A 24129-nucleotide genomic window follows, 5' to 3' on the forward strand; every position below is an offset into this window, starting at 1 on the left:
GCTAGAAGCACCAACATCCCATGAGTCCCACAAGATTATTACGTCTGTTTCTGAAGGAAGCAAGTTTTAAGTAACAGGTGCAAGCTGCAGGTCTATCAAGATCCTATGGTTCTCTGAGCCCAACACGGCCCAGGTCTGTATCACTTGTTGACAACAAATCACCAGATCTCTCTGAGATGCGGCATGTTACACTGGCGTGCACATCTCTTTCTGTTTGTGCCTGTGTGTTCTATTTACACCGCCCAGTGTAAAATACCGTTTAATATCCATTTGCAAGCCAATGTTATCAAAATACATTTCGGCCTACATTCCACAGCTCTGGAGCAGGCCAAAATCCTAGCACATTTCCTCCTCGTTATCACCTCAGTAAGAGTCCCTTGCCAGGATCTGGCTAGGAGGCTGATATCTGACAAAGCTGAATGAAGTGTTAATGAAGGGAAAATGTCCCAGCCCATCCTGAGCTTTGTTCAGAACAGGTTTAAGTGTACACAGGCAAAAAGCTCTACTAGCAGCTCTTTTTTTCCCCCAAGAGAGGACAGATAAAGGGAGAGGTTGTACACTTGGCTTTGCCACCTTTTGCTTGAACGGTGTGGTCTGTTGTTCACTAACACGGAGGTTTAATCCTTGTCCTTATTTTAAAATTCCTTGGTATGAGCTTTACCCATGAATTCCCCAACCTAGATACTGCCCGACCTTTCTGACGTGTCCATGCAGATTTAATATATCCATGGCTTCTTTTTCTTCCCTCTAAGTAACTTCTTGATCTTCTCCAGTCCCATCTGAGCTCTTCATTCAACTTAAATCTCATCAGCCAGCGTCTACGAAGAATTCCTGTGGCCAAACCCTCTGGATTCTGTGTGACCCGCCCTGTACTGACCTGAAACCACAGGTCATTCATGTCCCTCAACACCCCTCAGTATGGTTCACCTGATTCTCTCCTCTCGGGGGCACTAGCTTTGGGACCAGAAAACCTAGATTCTAGTCCTAGAGCCTATAATTTCTTGGTCTCCGCTGTATCATTTAACTTCCCAGTCTTCGTTTCCTTACCTGGAGAACAGGGATGATGGTTACTATTATCTTCATTCTTCAGAGAGACAACCTGAGGCTGTAGTTCCCAACTTGCATAACTGTCATTATCAAATTAAGACAAAGTATTAAATACATAAATTCTCTTTGAAAGGTGTAGAGCATCATAAAATGTAAGCTTTGGTTATTTTTTTTAAATCTCTAACCACATATACTGAGGAGTTTCTTTCTGATCTCTCTCCTGCTTTCCCTCTTTCTTTCTGGAAGCCTCCCTGCCCTTCCAGTATGAACCCCCAGTTGCAGATAAATGTCCATGCATACTTGAGTCCTGCTTTCCTAATTATCTCAGTTAGAGGAATAGCTCAAAATGAAAAGTAAGAGGGGTAATCTCAAGGCACCATTTTTGGAGAAAAGGGAAGACCGATCTGTAAGTAGTTGGAAGATACCAGCTTCTCTGATCATTGAAGAGTCTCAACCAGATGAAATTTACTTTATCCAAAGTTATTTTCCATCTGCCTACCTGTGATTATCGTAAATTCATAAAACCTCCCCATGTATGGGTCTTTTACCATAAAGAGACCAAAAATTCATTCAATGATATTTACTCTTATCAATATCCGCCAGATTAGTTAAAATACTTCTAATCAATTATCTCAGACCACATTAGTGCAAAAAATGGTAAAAAAAAAAAAAAAAGTCATCTCCCCCCCACCCATCCTAATTCAATTTTCCCTTGTCCTTCACCTCTAGTCAGGAGAGAAGAGATGGCAATTCATTATATCACATTATCTGCTACAGCGTGAACTAGCAGGACTGGTGCTTTGTGGAGGTAAAAGTCCTACCAGAGACTGACCTGGTAATCTGGAAAATTAGGCCAGCTCCAGGAGCGAGCAGAGGTGTGGCCTCGGGCAAGTCACTTAATTCTCCTTGGCCTCAGTGTCTTCTACCATGAAATAAGCGCACTGATCCAGTCTCTGAGATCCCTTCTGGGCCAAACGGTCTTGCACATAGGACAGCGAGAGAAAACATGCATCCGGACTTCTGTGGAAGGGTGGGGACTAAGATGGGGTGAGGATGAAAACAGAAAGCTCCTTTTCCAAAATTCCCTTTCCCTTCTTCACTGCGTGAAGAGAGCTGCAACCCTCTGCCTTTCAAACCTCAACATCTGTCAGAAAGGATGCAGTTGGAAAACTCATAGTCTGACCACACGTTTTCGCATTTGGCCACCGTCCCTCGTTTCCTTTATTTACTTTTATCTACACATACTGACACCTGTACTTTTTTCGTGGCTTCCCCCTATTCAATTACCCACTTTTCCTTCGGTCAACATCTGCTCCTCTTGGACATCGTATCAGAAACTTCTAGAATGGACTATCTGCCTGGCCTCTGTGGCTCATGGCTGCGAAACTTTTCGTGAGGGCCTCCGGATCTTGGTTTATCAACTCTGGTCTTCCTCATCTAATTTCTGTGCCACCTTCTCCTTTAGGGAAGCGTTCAGCATGTTATAAATCCCAATCCCTTCCTTTTGCAGATGGACAAAATGTAAGACTAAGAGATATCAAGGGACATGACCAGACGGCTGTGGTTGGTGATAAAGGAAGTCTGAGACCCAGGCCTCCTGATTCTGCAGTTTAGTCCAGGCTTTCCGCCGTAACCCCAGCCACCACTAAGTGAATATCGCCACTCAACCCCAGGGAGCAGCTGCAAGAAGGATAAGTCTCTCCTCGAAAATGAGCAGTAGTGTTCCATCTACTCTATGGCCTCTGTGTTCCAAAATGGTTTTCAAAAAACTTAGCCCCAATCGCTCCCCCCTCAATTCAGATATTGGTGACACGTATCTCACATTTTATAGTCCTAGCTGGGAATTAATTGGCTATTGTGCTTTTGTGGGGTTTTCCCAGCCCTTTGACAACTGTGATTAACTCTGCTATAGACTCTTTCTAGCTGCATCCCCACCTCAAACCTACTCGAACCAACCCTTTTCCTCATAGCAAGTGTGCTTGCTGATATGCTCCAACTCCACCATCATCCAGCCCAGGATCTACGTGGAAAAAAGTAATTCAATCAGTTCTGTAATTATTCTCTCATGCTTATAAGGAAGTAAGTGCTGCACATTCTCCCAGAAGCCACGAAGGGCCCAGGAACAGTAAATGACAGCGGGGAATGGGTCAGGACACGTGCTTTGGGAAGTATGTAAGAATTCAGAGAGGGGTTGATGGAGGAGAGAGCAGGAAACGGAGGATGAGGAACTGGCTGAGAGTCAGGAAAATGGAAAGAGAAGCACAAAACAGGGAGAAGAGAGGGGCAAATTTCTAGAGACATTGGACAAATGTCCAAACAAAAGGACAAATAAGGAGGAAAACAGTGTAACTGAAGACCTAGTAACAAAAGAGGCAGGGGAAGGTGTGCAGGTAAAGGGAGGCTGAAGGAGGCCAAACGTGTGCCGTTGTCACCATGGCCCTTGTCTCACAGCTAAGGAAACTGAGGCACAGAAAAGCTAAGTAACCAGGCTAAGGTCACAGAGAGCCAGAATCTGAGTCCAGGGCTGTCTGGGCCTGAATTCTGTCTATGACACTGAGCTCAAACCTTTTTTAGACCTTTAACAATATAAAATGTGAATCTACAATGATCTCAAAATAAAAATTTAATTTGAAAACTCACATACATAATGTTATTACCGATGTCCCTCATCAATAAGTTAGCACTGATCCAGCCACAGCCCCTCAGCCATAGCCTCACTGTGACCGAGGGCGTGGACATGAAAGGGGGCAGCTCGAGGTTACCTTGGCCATGACTCGGAAGAGAGCAAGCGGGATCCTACAGAGATAGGACAGATGTCTTTGGTTGGCCTCATTAAATGCCAAGCTGTAACCAACTGCACTCACTCGAACAGACTATAAAAGTTCTGTTTGACAGCCACGAGCAGACCACCTGGGAACTTTTAACTATGCCAGGTTCAAAGGTGGGCCACTGAGGGACCCGGACACTGACAGGATGAAGCATGAAGATGGCTGCGTGCACCACATAGAGTGTGAGTCACGTGGGAGAGTGTAAGTCACATGCACCACACAGTGTAAGTCACGTGGAAGAGTGTAAGTCACGTGCACCACATAGAGTGTAAGTCACGTGGAAGAGTGGGTCTTAGGAGACGGGGGAAGGCAAGGGGAGAGAAGGACAGAGAAACACAAACCAGAACTGGGATGCTGGGGGAGCAGGGAGCAGGGAAGAGGGGAGGGAAAGGAAGACAGAGAGAAGGAGAAATCAGAGAGTCTAAGGGAGGGAGAAGCAAAGAAGGGTGCAGACACAGGTGAGGTGTGCAGCCCTGGGGACAGGAGGAGGCAGCTCAGAGTTCTGAGTGCAAAACGTAGGATTTGAGCCTTCTCTATGGTGTGGAAAATTAAAACGTCTAGAACTAGAGTTCACTGATGAACCTAGGCTTCCCATTTCTACTGGATTCTTTTCCATTTCCCAGAATGAGCTCCAGAGGCCTCCTGCCTTAGCTGCCGAGATGCTCCCAAAGGCTCCGGAGCAGGTTGTGTGCTGTCACCTCTCCGCTGGGGGTAACTGACACCCTTCTCGGTGGCTTCCCTTTAGTTTCTGTTTGCAGCCAGGCCCCCCAGCGGAGCCCAGGCTGATGCTACCACTGATGAGGCTCCTTACGAGGGGCAGGATTTGTGGGAGTCAGGAAAGGACCTTCGGTTTTAAATGTGTATTTCCCTTAAGGTCCAACAGGGTATCTGAAAGTCCACTAGTCCAAAGTTCTTCCTCTGAGTTAAAATATAAATGCCCATGGAAAGGGTCACACATTAGCTGCTTCTGTCTATTTAAACCCTGGCAAGGACCTAGTTGTACAGGTTGTCTCCCAGATTGAAATGAAACAGGGACCTACGAGGAGGACATCCTTGGGGGCTCCATGGAGGATAGACCCAGGGCTGAATCACGTGCTTCTTGGGGAAGCCCAATCAGTGGGCAATGCAGGGAGCGGGGGGCACGGGGAGGGGAGTCCTCCAGGCAGTCAAGAGGCAGAAAATGGACTCCGGATGGTTAAACAAGGTGGCTGCTGTCAAAAGAGGAGAGAGGAGCATGGGAAAAGGGAGTTAAAAAAAAAGATTAAAAACACATTCTTTTCCAATTGCGTAATTTTCTCAGGGCTAACGGTCGAGGTCAGGATGACAAACGTGGCCACGGTTGCTACTTGGAAGTCCCAGCAACACACCAAAAAACCCTATTCAAGCCCTACTGCTACCTCCCAGAGGACAGGAAGCCAGCTCCAGATATCTGCGACTCTTAGAAGCCGCAGAAGCCCCTACTGTAATGACAGGGGAGCCTCTCTATTGGATCAAAGAGGACAAGAGCAGAAAATGCCAAAGGAAGAGGAGGTGCACCTCCTCCAGAGCATGGCAACCTGTGTCCAGGTCCCCTCCTCCGCTGAACAGACTGGTTTTCATCATAATCATGAAACTGATCTCCAAGAAGAACTGAAATGACACCAGTTAACTCTTCAAGGTGTTATCAAGTCTTCCCTTCCACTGACCAGGGAGACTTCTCCTTGGCACAGAAACTTCGGGGACGAATCAGAGAACTTCCAGAACCCCAAAGGCCACATTACGTTCCTTGGTAAAATAAGCCACCAATTTAGTCTCGGCAACAGTGATCAGAGACCAAGGCATTCATAAAAAAAAGTACCCCAGGGCTTCCCTGGTGGCGCAGTGGTTGAGAGTCCGCCTGCCGATGCGGGGGACGCGGGTTCGTGCCCCGGTCCGGGAGGATCCCACATGCCGCGCCATGGCCGCTGGGCCTGCGCGTCCGGGGCCTGTGCTCCGCAGCGGGAGAGGCCGCAGCAGTGAGAGGCCCGCGTACGGCAAAAAAAAAAAAAAAAAGTACCCCAAACTTACGGATGCTTCTGGTACAGACAGGTTAGACGTCTCTGGGAAGATCGCTGGGCAGGCAGGCAGAATGAGGACTGAGACTCCAGCCACCAGCCCTCCTCTCCGCCCCGCTGAGCAGTCTTGGGGTCCTGCTGCTTTGCCTGTGCCCCTCCTTGGCCTGAGAAAAGTTTCCAGGGCCCGAAGGAGTGCAACCGGCGTTGCCGCTGTTGACAACTGCAGCTGAAGCTCGCCGCTCCTCTCCTGCCTGGTTCTGGGAACAGTGCACTCACATGTCCTGCCCCAATTCCTCTGTCCCTGGGCTCCAACCCCAGGATACCGGCCTTTCGTCCTTTCAGTATCAACTCTGCCTTCCAGAACCATCCATCCAGGGTAGGAGACCCTCTGTGATCTCCATTCAGAGGGGCTGGGGGAAGATGGCTCTGGCAGAGATTCCAGGCAAGTGGCCAGCCTGGGCCAAGGGGAAGAGCATTATTCACAGAATCACAGATGTTAGAGATGAAAAGAACTCGCAGAGCCACATCTCACTCATGCATCCCACCTTGCGAAGTAGGCCCTCTTCCAAGAGCATATGGCCTGCTCCCATCTGATTTCAAAGGCTCTTTCATTACCAATGAGGTATGACATGTACTGAGTGCACCTTGTGTGCTCCATGTGGCCCCAGTCACACGAGGAGGAGACAAATGGATTCCCCTCCTCAGAAAAGGGCTGCCACACTGCGAGATACATTTGCCTCTCCTGTGCATTGCTTGAGCCCACCCTGCTATCCGTCCCTCCACCCCGACACGGATACCATTCACACACCTGAATACAACTCTTGCACGTAAACAGGCCTCTGATCATCAGAGAAACTAAAAGGGAGAGTAGGTGGTGAAGACCCGGCAAAAAGAGAGGAACAGCGGGAAGGGGCCGAGGAGGGGCCTGGCTGAAGCAGCCTCTGGATACCACCCCCAGGAAGGTGGCACCTGCCTAGATTTTGATCCAAGGCGATAACATTTACAGCTGATTTCCTAAGACTATTGAGAGAATAGCAAGAGACAGTTTTCTCCAAGGCCTATAGCCATCCAGGAGAGTGAAGCAAACATATTACTCTTTCTTTGTCAACTTCTCACCTGCTGAGATGGAAACTCAGACCGATGTGTATCTGGTTTCACTTTCTCCGGACACACAGCAAGCTAGAAAAAAATATCTTCCCAATCCCAAAAATGTCAGGGAAGAGTCTGATTTGATCCAGGAGTCAAATCCTGGGCCACCCACTTGGAAGTGGGTGGGCTTGAGGGGGCAGGTCCCCTCTGGGAGAACGGAGACCTGGGAAGGCGTGGGAGCTCCTGGGAGCCTCAGTTCCGGCCCAAGCAGACTGGGAATCGACCAGCAGTTTTGTCCACCCTCATGGACCTCTCTCTCTGACTTCTCTTTCCCTTTCTACTTCTCGTCTCTCACCTCATTCTCTTCTCTCCTTCAGAGCCTGTTCTCTTGTTTGGAATGTTTAAGTCCTAAGCAAGACCGACTGGGAGAGGGAGGAATCAACTTTCAAGGTCAACTGCCAGTTGGCCGCTGTCTGGGCAATGGGGAGAGTCCCCTCCCAGGCTAAGCTGGATGTTCCAGGAAGACCGAGGACATGACAGTGACCCAGGGCACGTGCGGCCCCCCGGTGAAGTCCCTGGGCGTTACTGTCGTCAGACGAGGGTCCCCGTTGCCACACTGCCACTGCTAATGTGTGACCGTGGCCAGTTACTTTCCTTTCTGACGCTCAGTTTCTTCATCCGGAAAAGAAGGAGAACAATCCTACTGCCTAAATCCTAGGGCTTCTTTGAGAGTTAAACTGGCTAAATGTGGCTGAAGCACTGTCTCATACAACGTGTAGCCCTAACTTGTAGGAAGCACTTGGTCGTTTTTAAACGGGCAAAGAGAATGAAGCTGACTTCTTCTGAAACTCCAGATCTAGTCCTCCCCAGTCTCTCAGTAACCACGAAAACACAACCAAAAGAGCATGATAATCACTTCTAGACCAGGACACAAGAGCCTGCACTGCAGCTGAAAGTCAGGGCCGAGGGCCGCAGAGCCTGACATGCGATGGCTGAGTGTCCCCTCCCCCAGTTCCACGGCCCCTCCTTACCACATCCACGTTCACTGCTCCCTCCCCTTCCAGCTTCCTTTCCTCTCCTCCTTCAGCTTCTTCTCACCCTTCGCCAGCCACTCTCGCTCCTCCTTAAGTGTTATTAAGCAGCCACGTGAACACGTTGCACTGGGGACCACGTGAATACACTGCACAAAAAGCCACGTGAATACATTGCACTGGGGACCACGTGAATACACTGTACAAAAAGCCACGTGAATACATTGTATTGGGGACCACGTGAATACACTGTACAGAAAGAAAGCTCAGCGGAGAGATCCCGACCCATCGCGAAACTCTACAACCTGAAAACGTGCCACGTTCTACTCACCAGTGGCTCCCAAACCTGGCTGTGTCTCCCAGTCCCTTGGGGGATGTTTGTGACAATTGTGAAATTAGTGGGGCTTTACTCCAAACCTATTAAATCAGAATCACTGGGTACAGACTCAGAGAATCTGAATTCTTCAATCATAATAAAATTTTAAAATTCCTCTGTTGCTTCTAAGTTCCAGTCCGTTTAAGAACCACTACCACACACTGCACAATTAAACTACAAAAACAAGGCTCCTTTCCCCTCTTTTTCTTGATGATTTTTGGTTCCTTCATTCCCACCACCCTCTCAACTTATGATACTACACAGCTTTATTTTCTGAGAATTTACAATATTTGCTTTTACGTGAGCAATGAGAACCCTGGAATGGCAAGAGAATGAAAGGCAAAGGTGTTGGAGGGAGCTGGAAAGACTATGCAGACATGGATCTCTGAAGGCGGAAAGCACGAGAATGCAGGTGGAGGGCAGCAGGAATAAGGGCCGGCGGGGGGCGGGGGGCGGGGGGCGGCGGGAGGGGCGGGGGGCAGCAGCATGGAGAAACTACAGTGAAGCCTGGCTGTAGTTGTCTGTTGTCCTGGCAACGTGATGCTGAAAACCTGAAGGCTGCTGCTTGCTCTAACACTGGACAACATGTCGTCAAGGCAACAGAATGCATCCAAGACACATGGTGGCTGGCCATGTGGTCTTGGGGGTGTGCCAGGAATCCGCAGTTGAAGGCAGGCTACGCTGGCTGTGCCGTTACACCACCTCCCACTCTCAGTGCCCACACCCTTCAACCCCCCATCAAATCTTGCCCTGGCTGTTCCATTCCCTGTGGCACTGTTCTCAGTGCCATCAGCCCCCCTTGGAAAGAGTGATTCTTTCAGGCTGCAGTGATGTAGATGTAAGTCCAGGAACTGGCCACCGGACACTGGTGTATGCATGGGAACTCCATAAACTCTAAAGGAGAGGAAGCTATTTAGCCAATGACAATGTTTCTAACTTCCTCCATTGCTTGGCTACTTTGCTCCCAAGTTTGTAAACAAATTTTGTGAAAACAACAAAACTGCATCATCCATAGATATAGCAAAAGAAAATGATGGCCGATTCCAGAGGCATTTGTGTTTCAGTAGCACTAGAAACGATGATAGCAGCGATTTTGCAAAACCAGGCGTGCTCCTGGCGGAGTAATGAGTCCTGTAAAGGGTATTTCATTTCATTTCATTTCATAACAGCTCTTTGAAGTTAATGAGCATTAACCCTATCACAGAGGTGAGAAGTCACACAACATGGCAAGAGGTCACTCAACTTCTGAAACACGGAGCCAAGACTCAAACTGGCTCCAAGGTACATGTCCCGTCTACCACACTCCACCGCTCCCATCTGAAAAGATGCCAAGTTACATCACTCCCTTCTTACACCTTCTAGAATGAATTGAAAAATACCCAACTTTGTGCCAAGGCTCTCAGGCCCTCCAAGATCTATCTCACGGTACCTTTCAACCTCAGCTGCTACCTTTGCCCCTGTGCCCATCCCCCTCCAGCCCTACTGACCCTCCGGCCACTCATCAAACAACAAAAAAACATGCCCGCCCTTCAAGACTTTTGCACCTGCTGTTCTCTCTGCCAAAAGGCTGCTCCTCAGATTTTCATCCTTCTGAATCCTTCTCATACAAATGCCAAGTGCCACATCCTCAGAGACCTTCCCTGACAATCCCAAAATGGCCCACAATACCCCTCCCTGCTGTTTTCATTAAAACATTTACCATTGCCTAAAATAATACTGTTTACTTTATGTGTTTGTTTATTGTCAGTCATTGTACCATGAGGGCATGCCTCTCTTATGGACGAGATCTCCAAGACCTTGAACAGTTCCTGACACCCAGTAGATACTTAATCAATATTTTTTGAATGAATGAATAAATCAGTGAGAAAGGCTGTTGTTTTTTGCTAAAGGAAGTTTCAAAATCTCTCGCTAGTACCTTTGGAAGCTTAATCACACTGATTAAAGTTCATTGGTGCTACCTGGCTGATTAGCATGTCACATGAATTGCACATGTTTACCTTTCAAAACTTTGTTAAAAATGTTTATTTCTTTCTGCTTCCTCCTTTGAAAGCAGGCTAATAGAGTCAAGATTATCACCGGCACCCATCTGCTTTGCGAGATAAAAGCTTTGCTCTGCTACCTCAGATGTACCCCTAACCTGAGACTGCCCTCCTGCCACGAGCGTCTGCTGGGAATTAAGTGGCTGTGAGTGCCAAGGTGCTGAGGGCTGGTGTCTGGCAGAGGTGAAGAAGGGAAGGGTGAGGGAGATAGCGCCTGGAGAGAGAGAAGGAATGTACTCGCCAGCAACCAGAGATTAATCCTACCGTCCATTTTTATTGAGGCTTAAAATACTTTTCTCTTAATTGCGACTAATATCCGTTGCACTGAAATAATAATCTACCCATATATTTAAATAAGCATGTATTAAGGGCTTACTCTGCGCCAAGCTATATGTTAGGTTCTGCAGACACAAAAATGCAAAAGACATAGCCCCCGCCCTCATGAAGCTTGTAGTCTAGCAGGACAGACGGCTAATAAAAAACGATTATGATTCATTACAGTTGTGATAAGGACGATGAAAGGTACGAAATGAAAGGGGATAAAGGGAAAAGAAACAGGAGCTTTTATTTGAGGGGAGGGAAAAAGAAAAATCTGAAAGCATGACATTGGATTAGGAGGGCAGCCCTAGGTGAGATGCTCCATCCTTAGGACTGGAGAAGAGAAAGATACAGGCAACTAACGGCAGCGGCAAACACACACACACACACACGCACACGCACACGCACGTGCACAGGTACACAAAGAAGCAAAACCAAACCCAAGGAGAGAGGAGGACAGAAAGGGATGCTAAAGGACAAGCCTCACTGCCCTGAAGTTCCACCAAAGAACAGCTGAGTAACTCTGACACCTCACCTCTCAGCACTGTCCCAGGCCCCGGAGGTCCAGAATACGCGAGCCAAGTACCCGGGAGCTAGGTGAGTTCAGATCCTGCCGTGGACGGCTTGCGTTTCTATTCACATCACTCCCTCACTCATTCATTTATTCAATGGAAACTTACTGAAAAACTCTCGCAGACCCACTCTTACTGATTCCTGCTATTTGCCAGGCCTTTTCTAAGCACTTTTAATAACTTTACTTCATAAACCTTAAGAAACAGGGTCTATTTTTACCACCATTGTATAGACGAGGAAACTAAGATTCAGAGAAGTCAAGTTATTTGCCAAAGGTCACACAGTAAACAGTGGAGCCAGGAAACAATCTAGGCACTGAGATTCCAGAATGCCCCCTCTTAACTGCCATGTGAGTGTTGCTACTCCCCTAGGGCTGCCATGAAAGTTGTATCACATAGTTGGCGGCTTAAAACAACAGAAATCTCTCTTCTCAGAGTTCTGGAGGCTGGAGCCTGAAATCGAGAGTCGGCAGGGTCGTGGTCCCTCTCAAGGCTCCAGGGGAGAATCTTCCTTCACCTCTTCCAGGTTTCTGGTGGCTTCCCTGGCTTGTGGCTCAATAACTCCAGCACCTGCCTCTTTCAAGGACTTCCCCTTTGTGTAGATGTCTTCTCCTCTTCTACCTCTTAGAAGGACATTTGTCACTGGATTTAGGGCTCACTTGGCTAATCCAAGATGATCTCTTCATAAGATCCTTAATTACATCTGTAAAGATCCTTTTATCAAATGAGGTCACATTCACAGGGTCCAGGAGTTAGGACACAGAAGTAGCATTTCGGGGCCACCATTCAACCCACTAGAGTGTGTATATGGAGTGTACATTTTAACAATTGCTAATTGTGTAACAACAGTGGGCTGTTACTATGCACCCGACATTATGGCATGTGCTGGGAACACGAAAGTCAGTAAAGCATGGCCTGGCCCACAAGGAGCCCCCTGTACAGCAAATGAGACAGATAAGTAAACAGGATGGGTTATAATAAAAGCTTAAATAGAGCACAGGTGAAGTGCAAAAAAAAAAAAAAGAACTAGTAAATTCTGTGAAGATGGGAGTCAGAAAAGGGTTCACAGAAGAACCATGATTTCTCTTGGAAAGTGAGTAGTAGGTGCTTCTGGGAGGAAAAGGAGGAAGAGGCACTGACCAAGGCCCAGAGATGTAAAACGGTCAGGACCAGACGAGGGGCGGTGACTGATTTAGCGTGACCTCACGTTGCTGTTCAAGGGCGGGGAGGTGAAGGGAAAATCCTGGAGAGGTGGCCTGGGACCACATCAGAGAGGATGTCCTAGTCCCAGCTGTGGGAAGCCGGTATGGAGTTTTAAGTGAAAGTGTAACCATCAGATTTGAGTTTCTACAGAACCACACAGGCAAGCTGCCACGTGGCGGGGAGGACAAGAGGGCAGAAGGCCCGCTGAGGTCACTGCAGTGCACGGCGGGGAGGGGATCCACGACAAGGCTTCTCTCCTGTTGGCATAAGTGTCCTGAGGAGAAGGGAGTGGCCGGGGTTGACCCCGGACTGGGCAGCTGCTCCCTCCTGCTTTAGATAAGCCTCTCTTTCCTCCTCGTTCTTGTTCTCTTCTTATCTCTCTAAGAATTTCTTTAGCTCTTTCCCATCTCCCCCTCCTCTCATCCCTCAAGTGGGGGTTCTGTCCTGGACACACTTCTCTCCTCGTCCCCCGCGTTCGTTCTCAGCCTCTCCTCCACGCTCCTGGTTTCAACGACCCTCTCCATCCTAATGAGGCTCATCTCTTAACTTCCAGCCCAGACCACTCTCTTTACCTCCAGTCCCAGATCCAACTGCCTGCCAGTCGTTTCCACTCCTGTGATCCACCCACGTTCCAAATTCTACTCATCCTCGTTCCCACTGTCACCAAGTTTGTGACAAACCTAATGACTCTTGTCATCGTAATTTTTGTAATAGCACTAAAAGGGTCAACGGTGTTCAGTGCCACAGAAGGTCACGAACGACTTGAAAATCCCACTTGGATTTGGCATTTTGGATAAAGGGAAAGACGATGAATTGAAAACAGCAATTTCCGATGAGCATTTAAGGAATTTAACTATGAAAACAAAGAGCGAGGGAGGAAAACCAGGGTCAAGGAAAGCTTTCAGGTTTGTTTATTTATTAATATGAGAGTGATCTGAGCATGTTCCAAGAGGGCAAAATTGACATTTTGGGGAAGACAATTCTTGACTGGTGGGTACTATCATGTATACTGCAGGACACTTAACACACCTGGCCTCTGTGTTCTAAGTGCCAGTACTGGGTGCATGCAAACACACACACACACACACACACACACACACACACACACACACACACACACACACACACACACACACACACACACACACACACACACACACACACACACACACACACACACACACAGACCAGTCATTATCATCATCCAAAAAACTCCCCCAGTACATCTCCTGAGGACCACTAAGCTAGAGGGCAGATGCCAGCAGGGAGGAATAAGTTGATAATTAAGGAGAAAAAGGATATAACTGATGAGCCAAAGTTCTGGAGGACATGTGAGGCGACTGGACCAAGGGCACAAAAGCAGAGTTTGGTGTAAGGCAGGAGAAATTTCACATGAGAGATGTTGAGCTTTAGAGTCACACAAACATTGGTTGAATTCCTAGGTCATCACTTCCTTCCTTTGAGAGACACTGCCTGTTGACCAACCTCAAAGTTGGTCCCAACGCTTGTCCCTTTGCCACCTCCACCAGAGAGCCTGCAACCTCCAAAGGGGTGGCCATGTGACATGATTTGGGGTCATGAGATCAAGGATATGGGGAAGACTTTTCCTGATCTAATGATACCCACCCCCTGGCTTTCCCTGCTTTGGGTTTGGGGCAGGACGCCTAGAGCAAGGGCAGCCTCCTCGCAACAATTACCAAAATGTCAAGAAAATCCCAGCGGTCAGCCCTGACCTCACCATGTCACTGCACCAGCCCCAGCAGTCCCCAACCTCAGGAGCCCTGTGCTGAGACACCAATAAACACCTATTGGTTTAAGCCATCATGAGCAATCAATACCGAAACATCCTGGGCAAAACAGCCTCTCTGATCTACAGTTGCCTCATCTGTGAAATGCAGACAAAATGCATGCCTTACAAATGCAGTGAAAGAACTGAAAGAAGCAACATATAAATGAAGCTCACATTAAGGTGACCAGCTCAGAGCCTGACGAAAGCAAACGATCAGTGTCAGTTCTCTTTCTCACTGAAACCTCCTAACAACCCGTGATAAACTCGGGGGTTCCCTGTGCCTGTGAAATAGGATAGAAGCGGTAAAGTAGTTTGCCTTCAGAAAAACGGAATAAAACTAGCCTTGAACATTACTCTCATACATGGTGAACCCTTAAGCCACAGAATCAAAATATTACGTTGGGGAATATAAACTGATACAGCCACTACGGAAAACAGTATGGAGGTTCCTTAAAAAACTAAAAATAGAACTACCATACGACCCAGCAATCCCACTACTGGGCAGGGTATATACCCTGAGGAAACCATAATTCAAAAAGAGTCATGCACCCCAATGTTCACAGCAGCACTATTTACAATAGCCAGGACATGGAAGCAACCTAAATGTCCATCAACAGAGGAATGGATGAAGAAGATGTGGTACATATATATACAACGGATTATTGCTCAGCCATAAAAAGGAACGAAACTGGGTCGTTTGTAGAGACGTGGACGGACCTAGAGAGTGTCATACAGAGTGAAGTAAGTCAGAAAGAGAAAAACAAATATCATATATAACACATATATATTGGAATCTAGAATAATGGTATAGATGGCCTTATTTGCAAAGCAGAAATAGAGAACAGATGTAGAGAACAGATGTAGGGAACAAACGTATGGATACCAAGGGGGAAAGGGGTGGGGTGGGAGGAACTGGGAGATTGGGATTCACACATATACACTACTGATATTATGTATAAAGCAGACGACTGAGGGGAACGTACTGTACAGCACAGGTAACTCTACTCAATGCATGTGGTGTCCTAAATGGGAGGGAAGTCCAGAAGGGAGGGGATCTATGTATATGTATGGCTGATTCATTTTGCTGTGCAGTAAAAGCTAACGCAACATTGTAAAGCAACTATACTCCAATAAAAATGAATTAAAATATGTATATATATAAAATGTTGAATAAAATATAGATATAAAGCCTAAGAATGAGGCAAAAAGATAGAATCACAGAAGTCTCAGAAAGGGGAACGAAAATACATTCTTGGCGTATAAATCAGATTCCAAGGAGTTTTTCAGCAATATCAGTGTAATCTATTAACAACTGGCTGGTGAGGCAATTCCCTGGAGGTCCAGTGGTTAGGACTCCATGCTCTCATTGCCGAGGGTGCGGGTTCAATCCCTGGTTGGGGAACCAAGATCCTGCAAGCCACACGGTGAGGCCAAAAAAATTAAAAAGATAAAACCTGGCTGGTGACATTTAGTAAATTAAGTTCCTTCCTATGTCTTTAACCTATTACTACTTCCTACCTAGTACTTTTAATATTCCCCTCATCTCACTGCTCACTTTTTCTTTTATATCAACAGTGACAAATGGTTGAGTAACCCTGGACTCAAAGACTATTTAATTCTGCTCTGCTTTCCTTTTTAATGTTCTTGGCTTATCTTCATTGCTTACATCCTATATGTATCCGTTTATTGAAATCACTGTATGTCTCTGCTTTGAAAATTGTGACATGTCCTGATCAGGGCACAGTCAGTAACTGCATGGCCACAGAGGTGGAACCCACGGAGCTGCTGCTGACCCACTGGGCTTAAAATGAAGGGCACTGACATCCCAAGCCCCTCTCTTTCGGTTAATGGGAAAACATTAGAGTCCCATTTTCTTCAAATGATTTAGGTAAGGTCTGGTGTAGGAAAACACAGGACAGCGTATACTGAGGCCCTACGGTTTACCAAGCGCTGGGCACGCTGCTTCATAAGGCTTGGTAAACCCCACTAGGATCCAGGTGTTATTTCTGTTCCCATTTTACAAATGGAAAACTGGAGGCTAAGAGTGTTTAAGGAGCACAGCTACAGTCACATGACTGGGAATGCGCAGAGCTTGAGCCTACTGGCTACAAAGCCCGCCTTCCCTCCATGTGATGTCATCTCCTTCCTTCCACAGACACACCATCACCTCCTGCCAGCTGCGTGAGAAGTGATGGCTCACGCGTTACTTTCTAGCAACAAGCACCTTAATTTCTGTGAATGCCTAAAGCAATTTCTGGAGCCTCAGTTTTTCCAGGCATTAAAACTGCACCTGGACTTCAAGTGGCTGGTCTCTTGAAAGCAAATCCCAGCTCCAACTGGAAAAGAACAGATACGCTGGCCAATGAGACGCAGGTGTAGAGTCCTGGAACCCACACAGGCTTGAGGGCAGCATCATTGCAACGTCTATGGTGTCTCAGAGAGAACTGCCCTTTCGCCTTCCCCCAAAGTACAGTTCAAGGAAGTAGGAAAAATAGGAGAGGAGTAACGGACCGCCAGGCCCCCAGACGATTCTATCCTGGCTTTTTTCTGACCTCCTCAGTGTGTGGACTGGAAGTTTTAAAGTCGGCGGAAAAAATTTTAAAAGAAGACTCAGATCCCAGTCCCACTATGTTTCTAGCTGTGTGACTTTGGCCACGATACATAAACTCTCTCCCATCAAATGAAATAATGCTACTTGTCTCACAGGACTGCTTAAGGATTAAAATGCTCATTAACATCATGCCTGGCACAAAGCTGGCGTATGACAGCAGCTCTGTTACTGTCTTGCCTCTCCCACCTCTATGACTTAACTCTGCTCATCACCAAAGAATGTTCTAACACCACAGTTTGCTCTTGAAGTTTGCTGTCCCGAGAAATACCGTATCACAAACAACTAAGAAGCAAGGTTAAAAAAAAATTCAAAGTCACCCCAAATCCGGGAAGAAGCATAGAGTGGGGTATGAATCGCATGGCCATCTTGGTTTCAAGATTATGTTGGATATAGAAACCCACATGAGCAGATGGAAGGCAGTTAAGATACTGACAGGGTAACAGTCCACAGTTGGCTCAACTACTGTCTCCAAACATACTGCCATTAGGTGTCGGGGTGGGGGGAGGGAGTAGGGAACAGGGGGAGAGTGAGGGAAGATGGGGCCAAAGGAGAGTAAGGGCCATCCTCCTGGCCCCAGGTGGATTCCAAAACGTGGCTTTCTGCAAAGAAAATTAGAGTGCTAGTAAAAGTATTAATTCTCAACCAATAAATGGAGAAATGAAACAATCACAGCAACAGATGCCAGAGTAAGAATCTGTTCACCTGTCCTTTAGGGAGGAACAAGGATCACGACACACGTCTTACCTACTGTACTCCACTCTGATCAACAGAGTGAAGATCACTCCGATCTGTTTCCAGACCCTGACCCTTTGCTCAGCACACCTTCTCTCTTCCATTTCTGCAGCATTAAAGCTTGGGTCTTCCACCCTTTTGCCTGATCCTACTGTAACTTCCACTTTCTGTATTCCTTCCTACCACCTGCTCAAGCCATTTTCATTGGCCCTAATGCTAGTGACAAAATCGTTTTCAGTGACTGTCATTCCCTGTCCCCAATTTTTAATTGGCTCACCTAAAGTATCTGTTCGCCCAGCATTTTTCCAACGATTTTACTTTATCTTCAAAATGTTGTCAAGTGGGTAGGGCAGAAAACAAAATTTAACACTTATAAACTAGAAACCGAGTATCATGTCGCTGAAGTGATTTGTTTGCCTAAATTTCCAAAGCTCCTGCGAATGGAGACTGAAACACAGGACAATTCTTAGAGCAGTGCTTTGTGGGGCAGAACTGCATAAGTAGAAAGCACAGGCTTCAAAACAGGTACTTCTGGGATCTGAATCCCAGTTCCACCGCTTGTAAGCTGTAATATCCTGGATTAGTTACTTAACCTCTCTGAGCTAAAATCTGAAAACCCAAGAAAGGTTTCAGCAAATCAGCAGCAAATCAGCATTCCTTTCCTCCTGCAAAGGAATGAAAGTATGTCTCACTTTAGTTCATCATGTGGATTCTGACGGGCATCCTATCCAGGATCTCAGGGAGAACAAAAGCAATTATAACAAAAGGCAAAATAAAGTAGACTCTTTATACTCGGCAGGGAACTGCCAAAAATCACCTCATACCTTTTTTTTTTTTTTTGCGGTACGCGGGCCTCTCACTGCCGTGGCCTCTCCCGTTGCGGAGCACAGGCTCTGGACGCGCAGGCTCAGCGGCCATGGCTCACGGGCCCAGCTGCTCCGCGGCATGTGGGATCTTCCCGGACCGGGGCACGAACCTGTGTCCCCTGCATCGGCAGGCGGACTCTCAACCACTGCGCCACCAGGGAAGCCCACCTCATGCATTTTTAAATGGGCCCCGTTACTGTTCTAAACGGTCTTCTGCAACAAGCGCGAGCAGTTCCTTCCTTACTAGAGTTCTTCGTTAACTGAATGTGCCCTTTTTTGGCCCTGGAGCGGCTACGCCACCAATGAGCCTGGGCCTCCCTGGTGGGACAAGAGCAAAGCTCCCGACACAGTTCAGAGCCCTTCCCCCGGTTTTCACCTGAGCTCCCTTCTCGGTTGGTCTCCAGCTGTGAAGCGCCTCTCTATTTGGCTGTGACCCTATTTCCTCTCCGTGCTTCTCCTGTATCATGAAGCCTTCTTTCCTTCAGACTGCTCCATACAACCTTCAGCTTAGCCTGCTGAATGCTGTGCTGGACACTTAGTGAAGCAGCTGCTCTGTATTACCTCATTTAATCTTCGACAACCCTATAATGGATATATGATTATCCCCATGGTACAGACGAGAAAACCAAGGTTTAGCGTAAGTGGTTTGGTAAGTTGTCCAGATCCCCACATCTAAGAATTGATGGTTAAAACTGCTCTGAGTCCGAATTCTGAGCTTAGAACAGCTCTGCTCTATCAGCTCCCATGCTTCTTTCTGCCATGGTACGAGGTGCATTTCCTCAATGGGAAAGTGGAGACTAATTAATGTTTGTACTGATTAATTAGCACATTAATTAGCATTAGCAAAAAAGTGAGCGTAATCTATTTGATCAGATGCTGAACTATATCTCCCTACTTTTGCCAAAAAGTCTCTGTAACTAACTGTGCTACCTTTCTTCCATCACGAACTCCTTGAATCAGGAATTTCCTCCCTGTAAACCAATCTTCCACAAGGACACTTAATAAGTTTTATTTGAAACAAACACACAAAAAACAACTGAGTCAAAACAGAGTGGCAATTACCTATCTCATAGAAGGAGGAAGCAAAATGGAAGGCTTATTCACCACCCTTCAGGTGGCGACTGAACCTTCAAGACTATGCCTTAAACACAGCAAAGCTGTATTTCTTACATTTTCTGCATTAGTTCCGCTTTCAAACGTGTTGTCCTATTGCCCGTAGTGGATTCAGAGTTGTCAAACTCTGTGTCCCCATTCTATATTGGTAAGATACAGTCATGGTACTAAAAATAACTTCTATCAAAAAATAAAAAAGCTGGCCTTAGAATTTGAGGTGTTTTATTTTTGAAACTTGCCCCCAAAGCTTATTTCTCTGATTTCTGGGGGACTTTTTATTTGCCTTCCGGCTGGTCCTTTAGGCCTGCGCACGTCCCTCTGCACAGCTGCCCAGCATCTCAGTGTTGCTGCCCTCTGGATCCCGGAGGTCCGGGGGGCAGTTCCTCCCGCTGCCCCACCCATCCCCTGCAGCCGCCCCCCACCCATCCAGGCCTCCCACTCCATGACTGAGCCTTCAACCCTCCCGCTTCTGTGGCACCAGGACCTCCTGCTTGCTTCTTCCTTCTTTCTCCTCTTTCTACCTACCTTTCAGTAACTCTTCTTTTCAGGTCCAAAGTCAGTTAGATATTATTTAGGCCATTTTAGCAAAGTGCCTAACAATCATTGCCTACCTCCTTTTTTTGATGGAGAGAGAAAAAGATAAGATGGGATATTGGGGTGTGGTTGCAGTGGGGGGAGGGGGAGGAGACCAGAGGGGGATCTCGTTACAATGACCCGGAAAAATCCCCCTTACTGGCTTCCATCCTCCATTTGACCCCTGGAACTGGTAGCCAAGGGGCCCCCTATAGAATTAGGCTACACCTAAGCCTCCACCATTTCATAGCTCATTAATCCTCTCCTCTAGTCAGATTCCGGTATTGCCATAATGAACCAAGTGACGCGTCACTTTTAGGCAGATAACGTTCAGCACAGTGCTACGTAACAGAGGAGAAAGTAAAGAAGAGGAAGGTATGAGGGACCTTAACCCGCCTCTCCATTTTCTTGAGAGGCAGTCAAGCACATGGTCTGTGGAGCCAGGAACCAGTCCTGGACTCCACTTCCTAGCAGCCTAATTGGGGATGTTATTTAACCTTTCTGAGCCTCAGCTTTCCCATCTGCTAAATGGAGATAAGTAATACCACTTAGCTCACTGGGCTGTTAAGCGTATTAACTAAGACAGTGCAGGCAAAGCAGTATGTTCCCAGCACACGGTAAACACTCTGAAGCACCTAGGATACATCACTGAACAAAAGAGCCCAGTCTCTCCACGTGGCCTGCGTCATTCTTCATATTCTTATGTTGTTATTATGCATTTGTAAGAGACACAGCAGGGAAGCAACCAACCAGTTTAGCCAACAACCTTTTACACTGGGATGGGGGGAGGGGGGAGCCTGAAATAACAGGCTGTGCACGAGTCCACAGACGCTAAATCAATCAATCAATCAATTATTTTCACCGGACTTGCTCTCAAAGTAAGTTTGCACTTATTCATGATTCAAAAACTGGGCTCCTCCATCTTGGCATTCTTTCCATGCAAACTGTGCCCTCAAAATACCACTGCGAAAATATAATATCCTTTGCTAAGGGCAACGATGTTTAAAAAATCTACCTGAAGCAAACACTCGGTAGGTGTTGCCAAGTCCACCTGTATTTTCCATTCTATTCAAGTTTATCCCACTTCCCTTAGCATGGGCTCCTCGGGGCAGCATTTTTTCTAACATCCTTACCTGTGCCTTTACCCATGCATGCGAATGCGACAACAGCCTTCTCATACGCTACCGAAAGCATGAAGTCCCTGCACTCAGCACTCTCCACTTGACTTCTATAGACTGAACAAAGGAAGCTCCGAAACAGACATCTCTGCCTGCTGCCGACAGATGGCGATAGTGATCACGCAAGCTTATTTTACTCTGTTAAGCCCTGTGGCCTGGTGGTTCTCAACTGGCCAAGTAGCACGCTTGCGGCGTCTGTGCTAGGTTTTGAGGTGTTTGCGAACATCGTTAAGCCCACAGCACGTCTTTTCAGTACAACACTGAAGGAGGTTTTGAAAGTGACACTAAGAAGTATAAGATGACAATGCAAAAGTAGAAACAATTTAAGAAACCCAAAGTGATGCACAACAAATACTGCATTTGTGAAATGGACCATTCTAAGGTATGAATGACTGCAAAGACGATATGTATGTGAAAAGGACTGTACTTTCATTGTACAAAGCAAGGAAAAGTAAGTGAAAAATGTAAAAACAAAACATAACTACAAACAAAACACTTTTTCCTGTAGTCAGAGAATAAGCATTGATGTCACGTGATAATTACTTTGTCGTGTGACAATCTAATATTAGTGTAGGAGAGACTATGATTGATTTGCGGCCTCAAAGCAGTGGTTCTCAGCCTTAATTGCACACAAGAATCACCTGCTGAGCTTTTAAAACTCCTAAAGCCTAGGCTGTGCTCCAGAACCTGTAGGGGTGGGACCCAGGCATTGGTTGTGCTGAAAGCTCTTCAGGTGATTCCAATGTGCGGTCAAGGTTAAGAACCACTGCCTTCAAATCTAAGCCTGGGGAAAACACAGCTGCAACTGGTTCTATGGATTAAAATCCATTCACATGTGCAGATGGGATGCGTGTTGAGCCTGGACACCTTAGCAAGAAGTACTTCTCTAGGATATCTGAATCTTCAAGGAGACCAATTACCTGCCTCAGGGAATTTTGCTTTTTATGTTCTTGAAACTGGTATGGGGGGAGAACATGTATTATCGAGGAAGAATAGAGCACACCTTTCTAAAGTTTTGAAGGAGGTATTCATACACGTATTTGAAGAAAATGTACCACCGAGCTACAACCTTCAACATCTCTTAGTCATTTCAGTGAATCCATTTACAAACAAATGGACACACAAACCTGTTCCAAACAAAAGGAGCTTCTAGACACCAGCATCTTTCCCTCACTTTCAACTCCAAAGCACTAGACTAGCTCCTGGTCTATCCATTCACTCAGTGCATTCTGGTTACCTCTGGTTACCATCTGGTTACACTCCATCTTTCATAATCGAGTTTGGCATTCAAACAAAGGCATCATTTAGTTCTCAGCACATACCCCCCAGGCTCTTCTCACCACGGCCCCCTTTTACCTTGTCTGCCATTATCATCGAGGAGCCCCCGTGGATACCCAGGATGGGGGTGAGAGTCTGGGCTGAAATGAAGTCAAGGATCTGGGCGATGGCTTCCTGGTCTGTGTCGTCAGCAAACACCACGCCCTGGATCTTCCGGTCAGACATGAGATCACAGATGCGGGTTATGATGCTCTTTGGGTCCGTCTCATTCATGGCTACCAGCTCCACACGGGGCACCACAGAGAGATGGTGGAAATCATCTTTCTCGTGGGCATCCTTGATGGCCACCTCGTCTGAAGTGCCCACGAGGATGACGGCAATGCCAATGCTGGGCGGGCTCTTCTGAGACCGAGCTCTGCTGCCTGACACGGCCAGGACAGCCAGCACCAACCAGAACCTGGGGGAACAGCACTCTGCTCTGGGCTTCATCTTCAACTCGTCGACTCCCTGGAAACACAAAGAGAGAATGGTAACGTTACACCCCACACTACATGACTGTCTGGGAAGAGGCTAGATACTGCAAGTCAAGGAACTTATCTCCTTTTACTGATCATCAAACCCAGCTTCTATCTTCAAGCCTAGTTTCTTATCTCTTATGTTTGCACAGCAGAGTGAGGAAAAAAAACTTCCGAAAGCATCAGAAATCCTTGAGCAAGACACTAAAAGATGCTACTGCTATAGCCATCAGCAGCAAACAGACAGGGACAAACAACGGAAAGAGGAGGTAAGTGGTCCAGGCAAGTCACACCAAGCGCACGAACACAGGAGTCTCCAAGAGCGTGTCCGGCTGTTGCTGCGAGATCCCCGGTACTCCTGTCACAACCCATCCTTGAACTGCTCTCGGGGCCAAGGGATGGCAAAGGCCAGGCAAAGTGAGCAGCAAAATGGGCTCAGCAGAGGTTACCTACAAAACGTGGTCTGGAAGAGCTGGATACAGGAAGTTACAGATACATAAGCCCCCATTCTTGATGCCTTTACTGTGTATTCACCTCAAAGGTGGACAAGAGCCTGAAAATTCTTCAGCAATCCATCCGGCTCTTAATACTAAATCAAAAACAGCCCATATGTTGTTTGGGCAGTACTTTTAAAAACATCTCCGATCCTTACAATAAACCAGCAGGGGGCAAATAAGAAAAACATTATTATCACCATTTTATGGATGTTGAAGGGAAGACTCAGAAAAGCTAAGAAGTCCCAGACTATAAGCCAATTAAGTGAAATGAACATGAGCCCAGATCTTCTGGTTTCAGGCCAATCCGCCTTACATCACATTGCCTCTTACATCATCAGTTATTACGAGGAATAGTTTTATTCCCATTTGTTTATGCATCAAAGTATGGCGATTTGGACAAATGCTATTAAATTACTGACCTAGTGACCTTTCTGAAATGAC

The 24129-nt window shown here is 46.9% G+C and overlaps 1 protein-coding gene across 1 annotated transcript in view; it reads right to left on the reverse strand.

Moving 5' to 3' along the window:
• GRIN2B (glutamate ionotropic receptor NMDA type subunit 2B) overlaps positions 1-23165 on the reverse strand; it is a gene marked incomplete at both ends in the record, with an annotated part of 290912 nt that extends 267747 nt beyond the window's left edge. The window contains one exon of the mRNA XM_082665235.1: positions 22755-23165. Coding sequence (XP_082521361.1) covers positions 22755-23165 — 411 coding nt within the window. The remainder of the gene's footprint in view (positions 1-22754) is intronic.
• Positions 23166-24129: the final 964 nt, after the last annotated feature.

This window comes from Grampus griseus (genome assembly GCF_964374135.1).
Source record: "Grampus griseus genome assembly, chromosome: 11".
Taxonomy (NCBI): domain Eukaryota; kingdom Metazoa; phylum Chordata; class Mammalia; order Artiodactyla; family Delphinidae; genus Grampus; species Grampus griseus.